At 32.9% G+C, this 16,565-nt stretch overlaps 1 protein-coding gene across 2 annotated transcripts; it reads left to right on the top strand.

Annotated features, from left to right (window-relative positions):
- The first annotated feature begins 5,904 nt into the window (after positions 1-5,904).
- Positions 5,905-15,560, top strand: LOC143074693 (uncharacterized). Of its 2 annotated transcripts, none has more exons than XM_076250035.1 (3): positions 5,905-6,007; positions 7,943-9,361; positions 14,198-15,560. In XM_076250035.1, exons 2-3 carry the CDS (start codon positions 7,960-7,962, stop codon positions 15,289-15,291), a joined length of 2,496 nt encoding a protein of 831 aa, XP_076106150.1. In that variant the 5' UTR covers positions 5,905-6,007; positions 7,943-7,959; the 3' UTR covers positions 15,292-15,560. The 2 variants fall into 2 exon arrangements, with proteins under 2 accessions (XP_076106150.1, XP_076106153.1); XM_076250038.1 differs by lacking the exon at positions 14,198-15,560 and adding an exon at positions 10,670-11,318.
- Positions 15,561-16,565: the final 1,005 nt, after the last annotated feature.

Below are 16,565 nucleotides of genomic sequence, written 5' to 3'. Positions count from 1 at the left end.
TAGCATCCCAAAATATTTTATAGATACTTGTACAACACAGCTTGACCTCCAAAACTGTGTCTCAGATTTCCAAAAACATCAATAGAACAAATTTTATACCCAATTGAATTGAGTGATCTCTTATGAATTGATGTTGCAAACTTCATTGAAGATTTTTAAGAGAATGAAATACAATAGGAAAAATCTGAGACACAGTTTTGGAGGTCAAACTGTGTTGTGCAAGAATCTATACATTATTTTGGGATGCTATGAATAACAAAGAAGCTAAATTCATTCAAGTATGGACATCACAATATAGCAACTAATTACATAACAATTAATTTTGTAATAATTATGTCATAATGAAATTATCACAATTTGAAAGATTAATCATTCTTCTTTCTTTTGGTACCTCATTTATGAAATTTAAAGAAGGATGAGTGGGATTACACCAGTTTAAAGATGTCTGATTGGAGATGAACAATCTTTGTATTGTGCTACCTTAACTGAAGTACTTTCATTTTAATATTCAGAAATGAATTTGAATGTGTATCATAACCGTTTACTTTTTTTGCCATTTTTAAAAACCTAAGGCCACTAGTGCTTCTATGTCTTTTATCATGCAGTAAATAAAAAATTCTCAAAAATTCATTTTCATTTGTTTGTAAAATTATTTCATATTTTTCTACACCTGATTCATCCCTCAGTTTGGGAAAGTGTGTTCAGTTGATACTGTATTTTTTGTCCAATCACACTGTTCAGATACATTGACTTAGGTAGGGTACACAAAAGAGCAACCCAAATTCTGGAATGCAAATACTACCGTGCCACCTTAACCAAGACATTACAAACTTGAAATCAGTCATGATACCTATGATGCATAGACTTCTTACTATGAAACATATTACAATAAAGAATACTAGTCTACACTTATTTCTTACCAAAAAAAATATGAAAGATTACACCCCTACCCCAGCTGGCAGATTTTTAATTGTTTTTTCATCTTACCATTTTTACTATAGGAGTGAACAAAACCCAAATATATGATGTTTCAAATCAAGACAGAAGCCAAACATGGTGATTCAGGAGGATTTATTGAATTGCCAACTCTATTTATAGTCAATCTGACTGAAAGAAACAGTTTAAGCACCAAATCATGAATGATGATAACAAAGTCCATTCCACATTTTACAGCATGCCTTACACTACTTTAAGCATTTCCAGATTATGAAGGCATCACAACAAGACTCTTTAGATGGCAGTTAGCTATTATTCTAAAATCTTTTTGACAGTACATATACTAGAATATTTCTCTAAGTTGACTGTTGTCTATTTCTCATGGATGCATTTAGTTAAATTATGTCCCCTTACAAAATCAGTTTACCTTTATTGTGCTTTTCATTGTCAGAAAATCAAAATAATTAATAACATTTGCAGGGAAAATGAATAAACTATAAAATCTTGCTGACATACAATCATAATTACATCCTTTGTCGAAAAAAATGTCTTGTCAATGTGAAGAAACCCCTATTGCTATCTCTATTTCAGCCAAACATGAGGGCTAAATGAATAAGTAAGGACCCCTTAACTACTGAATGGTTCCAAAAAAGCTCATACTGGTGTCATGTTACCACAGAACTACAAATTAAACCCGAAGAAACCTAGTATAGCTGTACTTGTATGGAAAAAAAATAAAAAATATGCAATTCATCTATTTTGGTGAAAATGATAGGAGGTACAGGCAACTAAAATATGTCGCGTCTCAAATTCCAGTGGTTGCACATGTGTCAGACAGTGCGAAAAGTTAAAACGAGCAAATACTACCGTGCCACCTTTAGCAATGCAACACGAAAAATTAAGAGTAAAGAGAAATCTTTTGCCGATCAATGCCTCTATCTATTTATAGAAAATATTAAATGTAGATACACATATACATCATAACAAGAAAGTGATTTCCAGAAAATATGTTTTACTGTGACCAATGCAGATTTCAAGACGTAATAAATCTAGATTTTTAAGAACATTATTTAATGCAAATCGTTTCATTCTAAATTTAAAGATCAATTATATGACAAAAAACTGAGAATACGAAAATATGCAAGTATTGCGTATATCAGTATAGGTCTTATGAATAATAACACACACGCATATGAAAAGTAATTGCCTCTGTTTAAATCCGCATATCTGGAACTATTAAAAGGACATTAGCTGTCAAATTCATATTCCATGATTTAGTACAGGCTAAAACGTATATCTAAATTATAATAAGTTTTAAATATACAATTAATAAAGCATGGACTCGATTACTTATTCCGTATAGCGGGTTATTTTCGAGGGGTGTAAATTTTCACGTATTTTTGCGGATAGAACAAAATCGCCAAAATTAATTCCTCCAATTTAGAAGTGAACATCGAAGGTATTGATGAAAGTTTTGAATCCGCAAAAATGATAATCGCCAAAATATTTCGTATACCTTATTCAAGGTTATTCGCGATATTTTACACCCACTATACGGTATCAGCATTTCGTGTGTATTTTAGTCGTGAAGCCATCTTATTAACATCGAGATGACCCGATACAAACATAAACATAAATATGAATATATTGCAGCAACGTGCAATTGGATTTTTTTTTCTAGGTCTGTTTGATTTCATGTTATATGTTAATAATATATGTTAATCATCGTATTTGGCACAACTTTTAGGAATTTTGGATTCTGAATGCTCTTCAACTTTGTACTTGTTTAAATATTTCGATTTGAGCGTCAATGATGAGTCTTATGTAGACGAAACCCGCGTCTGGCGTACTAAATTATAATCCTGGTACTTTTGACAACTATTTAAACCACTGGGTCGATGCCACTGCTGGTGGACGTTTCGTCCCCGAGGGTATCACCAGCCCAGTAGTCAACATTTCGGTGTTGACATGAATATCAATCATGTGGTCATTTTTATAAATTTCATGTTTACAAAACTTTTAATTTTTCGAAAAACTAAGGATTTTCTTATTCCAGTCATATATTACCTTAGCCGTATTTGGCACAACTTTTTGGAATTTTGGATCCTGAATGCTCTTCAACTTTGTACTTGTTTGGCTTTATAAATATTTCGATTTGAGCGTCACTGGTGAGTCTTATGTAGACGGAACGCGCGTCTGGCGTACTAAATTATAATCCTGGTACTTTTGATAACTATTTAAACCACTGGGTCGATGCCACTGCTGGTGGACGTTTCGTCCCCGAGGGTATCACCAGCCCAGTAGTCAACATTTCGGTTTTGACATGAATATCAATCATGTGGTCATTTTTATAAATTTCCTGTTTACAAAACTTTGAATTTTTCGAAAAACTAAGGATTTTCTTATTCCAGGCATAGATTACCTTAGCCGTATTTGGCACAACTTTTTGGAATTTTGGATCCTGAATGCTCTTCAACTTTGTACTTGTTTGGCTTTATAAATATTTCGATTTGAGCGTCACTGGTGAGTCTTATGTAGACGAAACGCGCGTCTGGCGTACTAAATTATAATCCTGGTACTTTTGATAACTATTACCTGAATAAGAATGATTAATTGTTGATCGTATCAGTCAACGAAATGGTTCATCTTTGTTTCACTTTCAATGTTGACATTCTATGTCTGTTAATGGCATTGAGGTATCCCCGTGTAGACAACAGCATTACTTATGTTGGCAATAATGCTGAATCATTTATCTTTATCTTGTTTGTCATCGGCAATCGATAACAATGATGTTACGCTCACTCATTCTGTCAGAGTATAGTTCATGCATGTCCATGCGAAAAAAAAGAATGTTCAAGTAATAAACATTAAAATCAGCACACAAGGTTAAGCCATCTACTAGTTATTCGTATTATTTGATTTATTTGTTAAGAACCTGTGGCGACCTCATAGTTTAAATGTCCATAACAAGTATAATGTGATAATTCAGCGTTACAGAGGAACGTTCACATAATCTGACCCACTCAATTGATAACATGAGCTCGTCAAGAAAACGATTATATTATATGCGTAAATAATCTCTAGCTACGGAATTAAAAGTAAATGTCACATGAATACAGATTCAATGAGGTCGAATTATTCACTGACAAGTGAATAATTGATCAGCGATGTTTCTTAGCTTATTTTGACAAAATGTAACTATAGTGGCTGCTAAAAGCGAATTATTCGTTCTCTCTTTCACTCACATTAATGATTGAACAAACAAAAATCTTTTTTATGTCTCTTAACTTATGCCTCTTTAAAGGCTAGAGAAGTGCAGCATTTTTCTGACCAAAAAATAGACTGTCTAAATGTTTGTATATGACATAAACCATGCCTGTTACAGAATAAATGAGATTTATACTTGTTATCATATTCGAAGTATGTATTGAAACATCTTATAATTAATCATTTCTTTAATACTGTGGATTCAATTATTTTCTTGGATACCAATATTCGTGGATTGAGGAAAACAATGTATTTTCGTGAAAATTTAATTTTACTTGTTTTGTCAAAGTCTCCATATACAAGTCTATAAAAAGTTATTCTTCTTTGAACATATAAATGTATGATTAACATTTACCAACAAAATCTGTTGCTGCTCACAAGAAAGCTATTAAACCAAGAATTCCAAATGGTGAAGTTGAAATCATCCAATCGTAAATTTTATGGACGCCATTACGAGATGGTTGATAGTTATTGAATAACCATTTCTCAGATGATATCGGATATGTTCCTTAAGTCCTAACTACAATCCACATCCCTTTTCACGAATGTGACCTACCGAATTATACTATTAACCGAATTTGTAATAACAGGAGCAACACGACGGATGCCGTATGTGGAGCAGGATCTGCTTACCTTGACAGATCACATAAGACCACCCCAAGTTTTTTGGTATTGCTTAGTCTTTATGTTTCTATGTTGTGTCTTGTATTATTATGTGTTTGTTTGTCTTTTTCCTTTTTAGCCATGGCGTTGTCAGTTTGTTTTCGATTTATGAATTTTACTGTCCCACTGGTATCTTTCGCACCTCTTTTACTGATTAGTTAACTAACTTTTTGAAATTAGCAGTTAGATACTGCCGACGTGATATTTTTAACACTTTTCTTCCATTTTCACGGAATTTTAATGAAACTTTGACAAAAGCTTTGTCATTATAAGTTAAGAGCAGTTTCAGCATAAAAAAATTAATATCTTTTTTCCGAATACTACTATTACTAAGACATGAATCAATTTTTTCTGAAATTAATACTTAAATACAGTCTAGAGTTAAACATCAATACCAAGTGTGACGTCAGTTCTCTTCCCAGTTTTTTTTATTGATCCAAAGTGAATTTTGGTGATGATTTGTTATAAAAAATTATATTAGGGTTTGTTTAAATATTTTTACATGCTAGAAAGTTAAAAGTCGGGAAAAGGGGGAGGTTTGAAACAGAAGTGCTGGACGCATTATTTTTAAGAACTGCTGAGACGTTTTAATGCCCTGAAAAAGTTAAATGTGAAATAAAATTGAGAATGGAAATAAGGAATGTGTCAAAGAGACAACAACCCTACTAAAGAGCAGAAAAGTCAAAGGTCGCCAATGGGTCTTCAATATAGCGAGAAAATCCCGCACCCGGAGGCGTACTTCATTTGGCCCCTAAACCAAATTGTGTATTAGTTCAGTGATAATTGACGTCATACTGAAGACTGTATCGGAAAACATAAACTGATTTTTTTAACGCGTTCTAAGCTTAAATAAGAAAGATGTATTTCTAACGTCTAACAATTATGATTCACCATATAATAGCTATACTAGTCCAGTGAGATCCTTGATTTCCGTCGTTAATTGTACACAGGATATTTGAAAATTGTAAAATACTAATAAGTTGCAGTTTGCACAAGAATGTGTTTTATATAAAGCATGCTTTACCAAGAAAACTCTCTATTTTAAGAAAATTGATACAAAAACTAAGTCATATATAAATCCTTACATCTTATTACAAATGTATTATTTGTAACTTGCAGTTGGATTTAGTACATCACAAAGGTAATATTTTCAAGTTTATAATTACATTAGTTTCAGAATGAGTTTGATTTTACAAACAGGGATATATCATGTATATAGATCATAACTATCATTATAGATATTTATTGGTCTTTACATGTCTATTTTACGGAGAAATCAAGTGTTAATTGTTGTTGTGGTCTGTTGTTCTGTCCAATATTGGCAGTTTCTGCTATCCTTCTTTGTGTTTTTCTTTTTACAAAGACACTATTTCTATAACTGATCTCTGTATGATACAAATTAAGAATGCACATCATACATTTCAAAGCTATGCTTGGCGAAATATAAAATTAATTAGAAAATTAATGCAGGCGACTTGCATTCTAAATCACAAAATGGATAAAATGCATGATCAATAATTTAATAAAATATATGAATAAATCTATTTATAGTGCAACTATCTAAACATGCTAAATATAAATTAATAACATGAATAACGTAACAAGCTTTACTAGTGACTTTCAGAAAATCAGAAATTACACAATATACTGCATATGTGTAGACAAACAAATGAATGCAAAATAAAAAGGTTTTAAAACAAACTGCAGTCCAAAATTTTCAGTAATCAAAACATGTGTGTCGCCTAAACATTCTAAAGCTATACCACGTGGACATGGTGGATGATGAAATAAAAAAAAAATTGTTTTCTTTTGATGTTATTAGATAAATTTAAAAATGTAGTGGACGCACATGTTTTTAATCCTGCCGAAACGATCACATTGTTTACTCGCAGAGTCTGTCAGGAAGTTATTATAAAACTTAATATATCTTAAACTTATCGAAAATATTAGGCTATTTTTTTTATGCGACACACGCTCGTTACATTATCATTCTTGCGCTCGAATATAAAAAAAAAACTAATTCAAAACCCCTACGTGTTTTAAAAAGTGCATAACGACAGTTCACTATACAACATATATGTGAACAATCATGCAGTAACAGGTAGAAAAAAAATCGAGACAAAGTATTGTTTGTCTCTTTACACATGTTACACTTGAACTCTTACAACAGTTACTTAAATGAAAACAAGCAATTTTGAAGTGAATAACATCAACTTTTCAAGAACCTTTATTCTTTATTGAAACTATAAATAATATTCCACGGAAACCCATTATCGTGGTCACAAAATGAAATGAATATATCCAATTTGAATCCTCAAAAAGCACAGTTGCAGTACACTACAAACCAGTAAAAGTCTGAAATTGCCTAAATCTGTACTTGACTCAACTGATTTTTAATCGTCCAGTCTGAATTGGTCTGAATTTTACCTGACATTTCTCGATCCCAGCCTGAACCATACTCGACTATACTGACTAGTAATTGACCCTTATCTTTGCCATTGCAAATATATGTAGTTGTTGAATAAGTTGTTGAGGTTAAATTATGTTTATTGTGAAATTTTGGTTTAAATGCTATATCGTCTTTGAATGCAATTTTAGTTTCAAATTGTTGTTGAAATTTCTAGCCTGGGGGGAAACTGTTGTTAGACACATTTCCTAAATTGATGATATACAATAGATAGATACAAAAAGTTATTTAAAACTTGGTCAAATATGGTTCAGACTATGTCGAGTATGGTTCAGACTAGGTCGAGTATGGTTCAGACTATGTCGAGTATGGTTCAGACTAGGATGAGCATGGTCAAGACTAGGTTGAGCATGGTTCAGACACGTTTAAAATGGTTTAAGTACTGGTCGAGTACAAGTTCAGACTTTCAAGTATGGTTCAGATTACAGTCGAGTATCATCAAGTAAAGTTTAGACCAATTCAGACTGGTCGATTACAGATACAGGCAATTTCAGAATTTTACTGATTTCTAGTGGTATGAATTAACTATATCTGTATATCTTCCCACTTTAAGCAAAATAAAAAAATCATTGCTGAGTAAACATACCACTGAATGTATTTATTTTGTAGGAATATGACAGTTAGTAATGGATGAAATCGCTAAAATAGGTAAAGCTGTAGCAAGCGTGTGCAAAAGAGATGACAATAGAAGTGATGATATAATGATGATGGCATCGGATAGTAATTGGGATCAGTTCTTAACACCAGCTCCGTGTGCTATCGCTTTGTTGGGAGATTTGATACTGATTTCTGCCAACACAGACTTTAATCTTGACGAACAAACACACAGAGATGGCTTTAAGAAACCCCGGTATCCAAATTCATTCCAAGAATCATTAGTTCAAGTCAGCAATGCTGGATTGAGTGCGTTTAATGAGGCCCATACAAGTATGGATCAAATTCGTCTTCATAGTGTGGACGTAGATGGTCAGGTTAAAAATGCCGTTAAATTACTAATGCAGGGTACACCGGAAGAGGTGAAGAGAATGTTACCTATTTCACTGTCTAAAATACAGAATATCGTTGACGAAAGCTTACTGCTTGCTAAAGCCAGTGAAGATCGATTTGTTGGAGTTATTGAATTGGAAGGAGAACTTCTTGAAGCATCTACTAATACAAAAGGAGTTTATGGTAAAAAAACAAAAGAAAAAGAAATAGCAATTGAAGTTGCAAGAACAGAGTTTAGAATGAAAGAAATAAAAAAAGCGCAATCAGAATTTAAGGAGGCGATTAATATCCTTCCGTTAGGAGGTGATTTAATTGGAATCGCCGTTTGTGAAGCATTGATGGAAGGAGTACGTAATATAACTACTTTTCCAAGCAAAATGTCAGAAGGGATAAAGAAGAAACAGAGTGGTAGTTTTTCTGCAGTTACAGCAGCGATTGAGAATGCTCGCTACAAAACGGAACTAGCGAAAGAAACCCTGCGAGATGCAAAACGACATCAGGAAAAATTAGCTAAAGAACTATCAGAGTCCAATGAAAAACTGACAAAAGTTTTAATGAACATGACAAAACTTGAATCAAAGGAGATTGATTTCGCTACAATTCGTGAGACATTAGTAAAGGGCATTAATGCATTATCAGAAGTAAGAGAGCAATGGGGGAAACTCGTCCATTTCTTTCAGCTGTTGTCCAATCTAATTAGAGGTTGTCTGCACTCTTCTCTGACGGATTTTGTAGAGCAGGCAATAATAGGCCGTGAAATACAAATGACGAATGATGATGCACCATTATCTAATAAATTAAGGGATGTCATATTTGAACAGGCATCAAAGGCCAGCCAGGTTGCTTATAATGTGCGTACAATTACTGGAACATATGTTCAAATATCTAATGAACATTTGATGGACCGAATCACCTGCCTGGGACTCTTAGTAGCTCTGGATCCGAGAAAAGATGAACTTGAAATAAGAAGGAAACACGAGGAACTACATAATGGATGTCAAGAGGCACAAAAAACTATACTCTCAATTGTAATGAATGCAGGTAGGTTAATACTATTCTAGAGTAAATCGGCTATTTTTTTTTTATTCATAAAAAACTCATTGAAATTTGAAATGATATTGAATTTTAGTCTAGAAACTTCCATACCCAGAACCAATTTCGATTATTCCTTATATCATCAAAACTTTTAATTTCTGGTGTCTCAGACCCGACCCTCCTTTTTTCCAATTCAAAGATGGTGTGTAAATTTTCAACTTCAAAAGTCAATGCATGAAAATAAAGTTGTATTTGGTTGACAAAGATGTTATCTTTCTTGTAACAGCTGTTTATTTTTTAAAATAAGCCCTTTTCTAATAATAAAAATATGATAACCGAACTGATAATACAAGTCAATTTTGAAAATGTTGTATAAATCCTTTTGCGGTGACATAAAACACTGAAATTATTCAGATCGATTATTCCCCTTTTATACGGTGTCAAAATGGCGGGAAGGAAATAAACGACATTTTGATGACGAGAACTGAACATATTTAAAATGTGAAACATTTTTTTTTCATTTTTATACTTGAATGTGTTTATAAATCTTGAAAGAATTACGGTACATACGAATGTCATGAGAGAAAAAAGAATACTCTATCGTTATACTTTGTAAGAGCTTTCATAACCCCATGTTCATTTCTAACTCTACAAATACAGTAGCAGCAGCAAATTTGATAGATATTTTTTTTTTACTGTAACGAGTTGAATTTACAAAAGAAAATTAAGGATTGGTGTACTAGAAAACGAGATCAAGAACGGCAAAAATGTCTTTCTAAAACAAAATGATAATCCTTAGGGTGTAACCATTTAACTTTAAAAAGGGGGGTAGGATTTTTTTCTTAGTCAGAACAAAATTATTTTGTTTTTCGTCGCTTTCAATCAATTTTTTTTTAAGTTAACAGTATACGGTATGGGGGGATTTGCAACCAGAATAATATTTTTTCATCAATTGGGGATCAGAATATTAAAAAAAAAAACAAAAACACACATTTAACCAGCACTAGTGCATGGAAATATGAAGCCCCTTCTGTCAAACTTATTTTTCATGAGAAATATTAATCGGCTCAGCGCTTTTAAAGGTTTTTTGAATGTTTTTCTTAAAAAACATGTTTAAATAGCTCACTGAAATAAGTATGGATCAGAAAACTGTCACATGATATATGTAAATGGGTATATATTTTTAAAACGGTATCGGCTTTTATATAGAATTTCTAGAACTATGTTAAACATGATAAGCATGCATCATTCATTAATTGCAGTCTTTTCGGTATAAAACATTTTAATTAATAAAATTAATAAATTTGAAAACAGGTCCATGTATTGGTCCAGGATTTAAAACAGAACAAAAAACAATACTAGGTCATATACATGATGTAGGTAAATATGAGCTTATTTTCTATTGTTATAGAAAATAATAAGAAATTTCCTTTAACAGATGAAACAATGTGTCTATTCAATAAAGTTGTATGCACGTGAAAGCCTTTACTTCTTGGGTTCTTTATGAGTATTATTTGGCTATTAAATACAAAACGGGAGGGATTGTGCTTCATATTCATATGATGAAGACATGATCTTCCAATCAATTTAATTGATGTCTGGAGCTGGAATGTCAGTAACTGCTAGTAGTCCTTTGTTAATTTATGTATCATTGTCATTTTGTTCTTGTTTTACCTATTCTGACATCAAACTCGGACTTCTTTTAATGTGTGTATTTTTGTATGTTTGTTTTCTGTATATTTTCTGTATTGGCTATAGGTATAGGGGAGGGTTGAGATTTAAAAAAAATGTTTAACCCGGCCATATTTTTGCGCCTGTCCTAAGTCAGGAGCCTCTGGCCTTTGCCAGCAGGGTTTCCGCTGGCGGTCGCCATTTTCGCAATTTGCGAAAAAATAATAATTGTGGCGATAAAAATTCGTCATTTGCGAAAGAATTTGGCGAAAGAAATATATATAACGATTTATTTTCCTCCATCTTGTTTATTTACTTTTTTCGAGTTTCTCGGACTTTAGCCGATCAGACAATACTCGGAATTCACCTTGATCTCATTAAGATTTGGACAGAAAATCAATAATCAGCTGATTGCATTGTATAGCTATCGACAACAAAGGACTAATTAATAAAGGTGTTGATTGAATTGTTTGACAAAATGATATGGTTAAATGGCTTCCGCTAATTGTCACATAGTTTTTTACAGAATTTATTTACCACTTTGCGACGCACGTGTTTGAAACAAAATTTTTCACGTCTCCTCTCCTTTCGAAGATAGTTTAGAAAAGAAAGTTGTTGTTGTGACGAAAAATGTTTGAAAGCAAGAAAAATCTCCGATTTAAAACTTCAACTTTCCTTTGACTTTAATATAGGTAATTGATTATGGAGACTACTTTAAAGTCTTTTGAGTGACACACGTGTTTCAAGCAAAGTTTTATGTCTCAACTTTTTCATTTACGATGGTCAAGAAAAGAAAGCTGTCGTTCTGAAGAAATATATCCAAAAGGTTGGGAACAACCCCTCGAATGAGAGTAACCCTTCAATGTAATGACTACACATGAAATGAGGGATCATGAAATCATCTTATTTAAGGGAAGGGGGGGGGGTAGAAAAAAGATAAATTTTAAACGAAAAATATATTTATGTTACTTGGCGAAAAAAATATTAAAGTGGCGAAAAATATATTGTTTTGGCGAAAGAGGTGGCGAAAAAATTAATGGACCCAGGGGAAACCCTGTTTGCCAGTCTTGTGTGATTTTTAGTTTTAGTTTCTTTTTTATATTTCGGAATTTAGTATGACGTCCTTTATTACTGAACTAGTATCAATGTGTTTAGGGGCCAGCTGAAGCACGCCTCCGGATGCGGGATTTTCTCGCTGCATTGGAGACCCATCTGTGGCCTCCGGCTGTTATATGCTCTTTGGTCGGGTTGTTGCCTTTGTCACACATTCCCTATTTCCATACTCAATTTTATATTGTCTATTTCAAAAGTTTCATTTAAACTTAAAATAAAAAAAATAATATTCCGTTTATTTTAAATAGTTTTCTCAAACTTAAAACCAAAAGCATTGTATATGTCACATTAAACTGATAATCTTTATCACAATGCATACAATACTTTCTTGTAGTTTTCCAATAGATACAAAATAGAGATCAATTGTCAAAATAGATAAAGAGAATAAACATTTCCCATATTTTAAACTCATTCAACAGAATGCGGTATTTCGTGAGACAACTTTTGTAATTTGTGTGGTTTGGTTGCTGTCTCATTGTTATCAACTTCAATTATATCTAAAAGAGGGACGAAAGATACAAGACGGACAGTCAAAGTCATAAATCGAAAATAAACTGACGACGCCATGGCTAAAAATTAAAAAGACCAACAGACAAACAATAGTACGCATGACACAACATAGAAAACTAAAGAATAAGCAACACGAACCCCACCAAAAACTAGGGGTGATCTCAGGTGCTCCAGAAGGGCAGGCAGATCCTGCTCCACGTGTGACACCCGTTAAAAGTTGCAACGGTTTTCAGGAATTATAATTACTATTAGTTTTCTCTACATTTTCGTAAGGAAATTCTTATCTTTAGGTTCCCGAAAAAGTTTATTGACTCTGAAATATCTACCAAAACAAGGAAACACAGATCGAGATCAATTAAAGGTTACCTTTCAATATGAAAAAAGAGATGAGGAATAATTGCAAATAAGACAACTTTCCTCCTGACACCAAAATGAGGTGAAGTAATCAACACAAGTCAGGTTTCTTTGTACTGTAAAAAGATAATGAGTTTGGAACAGCAAACGGCATGGGCTTTTTTGGAATAGAATTAAGGGTGTTCCAAATTTTATCTTTTCATGTGACTGGTTTCAATATAGGTCGTTTTGAGAATATGCAGCGGTGATTAAAAGAACGTAAAAATACATAGCAAAGATTATCTTAAATAGTATTACACAAAATACTGATAGCGATCAAATTCCTAACACCAAGTATTTTGAGGAGTTTAATCACATGCATCGTAAATTCAAGATCTATGATATAATGCCTACAAACACATCCGCCATTCACATCTATGTTTCATACATAAAAACACATTTAGTTGCACTAAATAATAAAACATGCTTTCAAACATAAAAAGAGGTAACTACACTTAACCACGCGGTCGGCATGCTTTTTCAGCACAAATATACTGTATTACATTTTCCTTCTATTTATTGCGTACTATAATCCTGGTACCTTTGATAACTATTATTGCCGGATTCCAATTTTCGGCAAACGTTTTTGGTGGACCCTCCTACAATTACCCCTTTTTTACATCCTGGATTAACCAATGATTAATTTTGTCTGTCTCTCTAAACATGTAAAATCATAAACGGTACCAATTTTACTGACTTGACGCGCATTTCGACAATTAATTTTCCTCCAGTTGCGTTCGAGGCCATTTTTTTCTAAATACAAAACCTTATACGAACGTTTAAGAGCTGAAGAAGACAATTATTTATAAATTTACTAAGGGCTGTCAAGAATAACACAACACACAATAGCCGTAAGAAACTCGATGAGAACAAAACCAACAGACTCTAAAGCACTACACAGAAAAAATAACAATTGAAAACCAACCAAAATACGAAAATTATCTAAAGCGCACCAGAAGGGTAAGCAAGTTGTACTCCGGTAGTGGGACCAGTCGTGTTTATCATGTCCAAAATGTCGACCCAGAAGAATTTAGAACAAGAGTACGTAGAATATTGTTTTAAAATACACTCGGAAATACGATAATAAGTATTAGATAAAATGAATTTCATACTAACACATGTTTATTTTATTACATGTTTTCCTTACAATTACAGGCAAAATATCAGTAGTGCAGGCCAGAATTCATGAGAAATATAAATACAATTTTGAAAAAGTTCTAGAATTTCTGTTGAAAGGTCTAGAACATTTATCAGCTTTTATACAGCACTTGAATGACATAACTGGTGGCAGGTGTAAAGATGATGACAAATACATAGCTAAAGTCCTGTTTCCTTTGATTGAAAAGGCAAAAAGGGAATTTGATGAAATGTCTACATACGCTGAAGGTTTATTACAACAGATAAATTCCGACTTCGAGCGATGCGTGGCTGATTTGAAGGTAAATAATGACAAGTTAAAGGAAATAGATTCGAATCTAAATGAGTTGGAGAAAGAGTTACAGGGTACAAAGAAATCTGTAGACAATGCCAATGATCAATGTAGAAGAAAAAGAGAAGATTTGACCGCTGCCGAAAACACACTCTCGGATGCAAGGCGTAAGCTCGAAGACGCAAAAACAAATCAAGCAACAACTTTAACTGCTGGAGTAGCAACGACAGTAGTCTCAGCTTTCTTTACATTTCTTATTCCACCCCTGGGTTTAGCTGGTATGGCAGCCGGTGTTGGAACAGGAATTGTAAGCGTCACGGCCCTTGAAGAAGCAGTCTCGTTGTGTTCAAATAATTGTAGTTCTGCTCGCAGTGAAGTGCAATCGAGTGAATCAGCACTGGAAAGGGCAAAAAATGCTAAAACTGAAGTAGAAAACAAGTTGGACAGTGCAAACAAAAAGAAACAACAAACCAAGACCCAAATGAAAGACGTAAAATCTGATAAAAATAGACTTGAAGAATATCGAAACCTTATAATAATATTCGGTGAAGATTACAAGAAATTTAATCGCCAACTTTGCGACTTTTATGGCAAATATAAGATCTTAAGATGCGAAACTTCTGGTGGATATTCACTTTGTATGCTTCAATCGCCAACAAAGATGCTAGGCACTTCTCTCTCTTCTTTGTGTAAATGCGTGGCAATCCAATCATTGTGTGAGCAGCCTATGCAAGCAGTTATGAGAAAACACCTGCTTCAGATTGAGTGTGTAAAATGGCAAACTGATGATGAATGTTCGGATATTGATCATCTCATTTAAGTATAATCTAAAATTGTAACATCTTTTTATCTAAAACTTGGTAATTCAGAATGCTCATAGAGTTTCACAATATGAACATGATGAAGATAGGAATGTTTTTATTTTATTTATAGAGTGTAAATAAAAGTCACAAATATAGTATACTAGATTATCATGTCATTAACATTTTGTCAATTCAACATTGCATCATAAACATTATGACAATTACTTATCTGCAAATAAAGCTTGTTGAAGATGTTAAATTAATAAACATACTTTATATACTAAAATACTTGAAATACATAAATTAACAATATACAGAGAGAGATGAAAGAGAGAGATATATACATCAATAAAAATGAAATTATTGCGATGTTTTTATTATTGCGAAAAATGCGACAGGGTTATAATCGCAATAATTTAAACTCGCATTTTTAAATATTTTTTTATGAATTAAACACGCACAGGATTTTTTTTCATGTCACAAAAATTTAAATCGCATTATAGCCTAAAATGAATAAATCGCAATAATAAATGCACGTAATAATTTCTGAATTTACAGTACTAGAATGTGCTGTATGAATAAAGGCAACAGTAGTATACCTACGTTCAAAAAGTTGATCGAAAAAAAACAAATCCAGACTACAAAATAAAACAAAATCAAACCAAAGGAAATTCATCAACTATAAGAGGAAAACAAAGGATGACAACACAACGTGACAGAAATATAGCACAAACACATTCAAGAACACTTTTCGCAGAGAAACGTACAAGCAAATTTTATAATAGCGGATATAACCTGTCAATCCCAGAACAACAACGAACATCTTCCATCGACGAAAAACACCACAAACAATGACCCGCTTACGTAACGAACATGCAATTTTAACGTTTTCGTTTTTGATTATCGCTTGCGGTTTGCTAACAACACATCGTTCTTTGAATGACTGAATATGAAAATAAGAAGATGTGGTTGGATTGCCAATGAAACAACTATCCACCAAAAGATCAACGCGTAATGTTTCAAGAAAGGTGCTACATGTCATCATACGGGCTTCAACAATGAGCAAACCCCATTAAAAGTAGTGAGAGCTCTGATTGATTACTGTAACAACGTTCAAAAGAGAATACGAACTACCTTATTTCAGTTAATAACAATAAAAGAGAAGAAAAAACGGCAAACGGCAACCAGGCTTACTAACAAAAGCGATGATATTTTTTTTATCGTTAAGTCCGTTCGATTGTTTGTTTCTGTCTTTATATCTACACTTTTGAAAAACCTTTCTAAATTGTCC

This window comes from Mytilus galloprovincialis, chromosome 1 (genome assembly GCF_965363235.1).
Source record: "Mytilus galloprovincialis chromosome 1, xbMytGall1.hap1.1, whole genome shotgun sequence".
Classification (NCBI taxonomy): Eukaryota; Metazoa; Mollusca; class Bivalvia; order Mytilida; family Mytilidae; genus Mytilus; species Mytilus galloprovincialis.
This window is presented reverse-complemented; position numbering and strand designations above follow the sequence as displayed.

Bases quoted from the DNA above. Each gene is read 5' to 3' on its own strand.
- LOC143074693 (XM_076250035.1), top strand. From the start codon at position 7,960: ATGGATGAAATCGCTAAAATAGGTAAAGCTGTAGCAAGCGTGTGCAAA. The intron at 9,362-14,197 runs GTAGGTTAATAC...TTACAATTACAG, and splicing joins CTCAATTGTAATGAATGCAG to GCAAAATATCAGTAGTGCAG.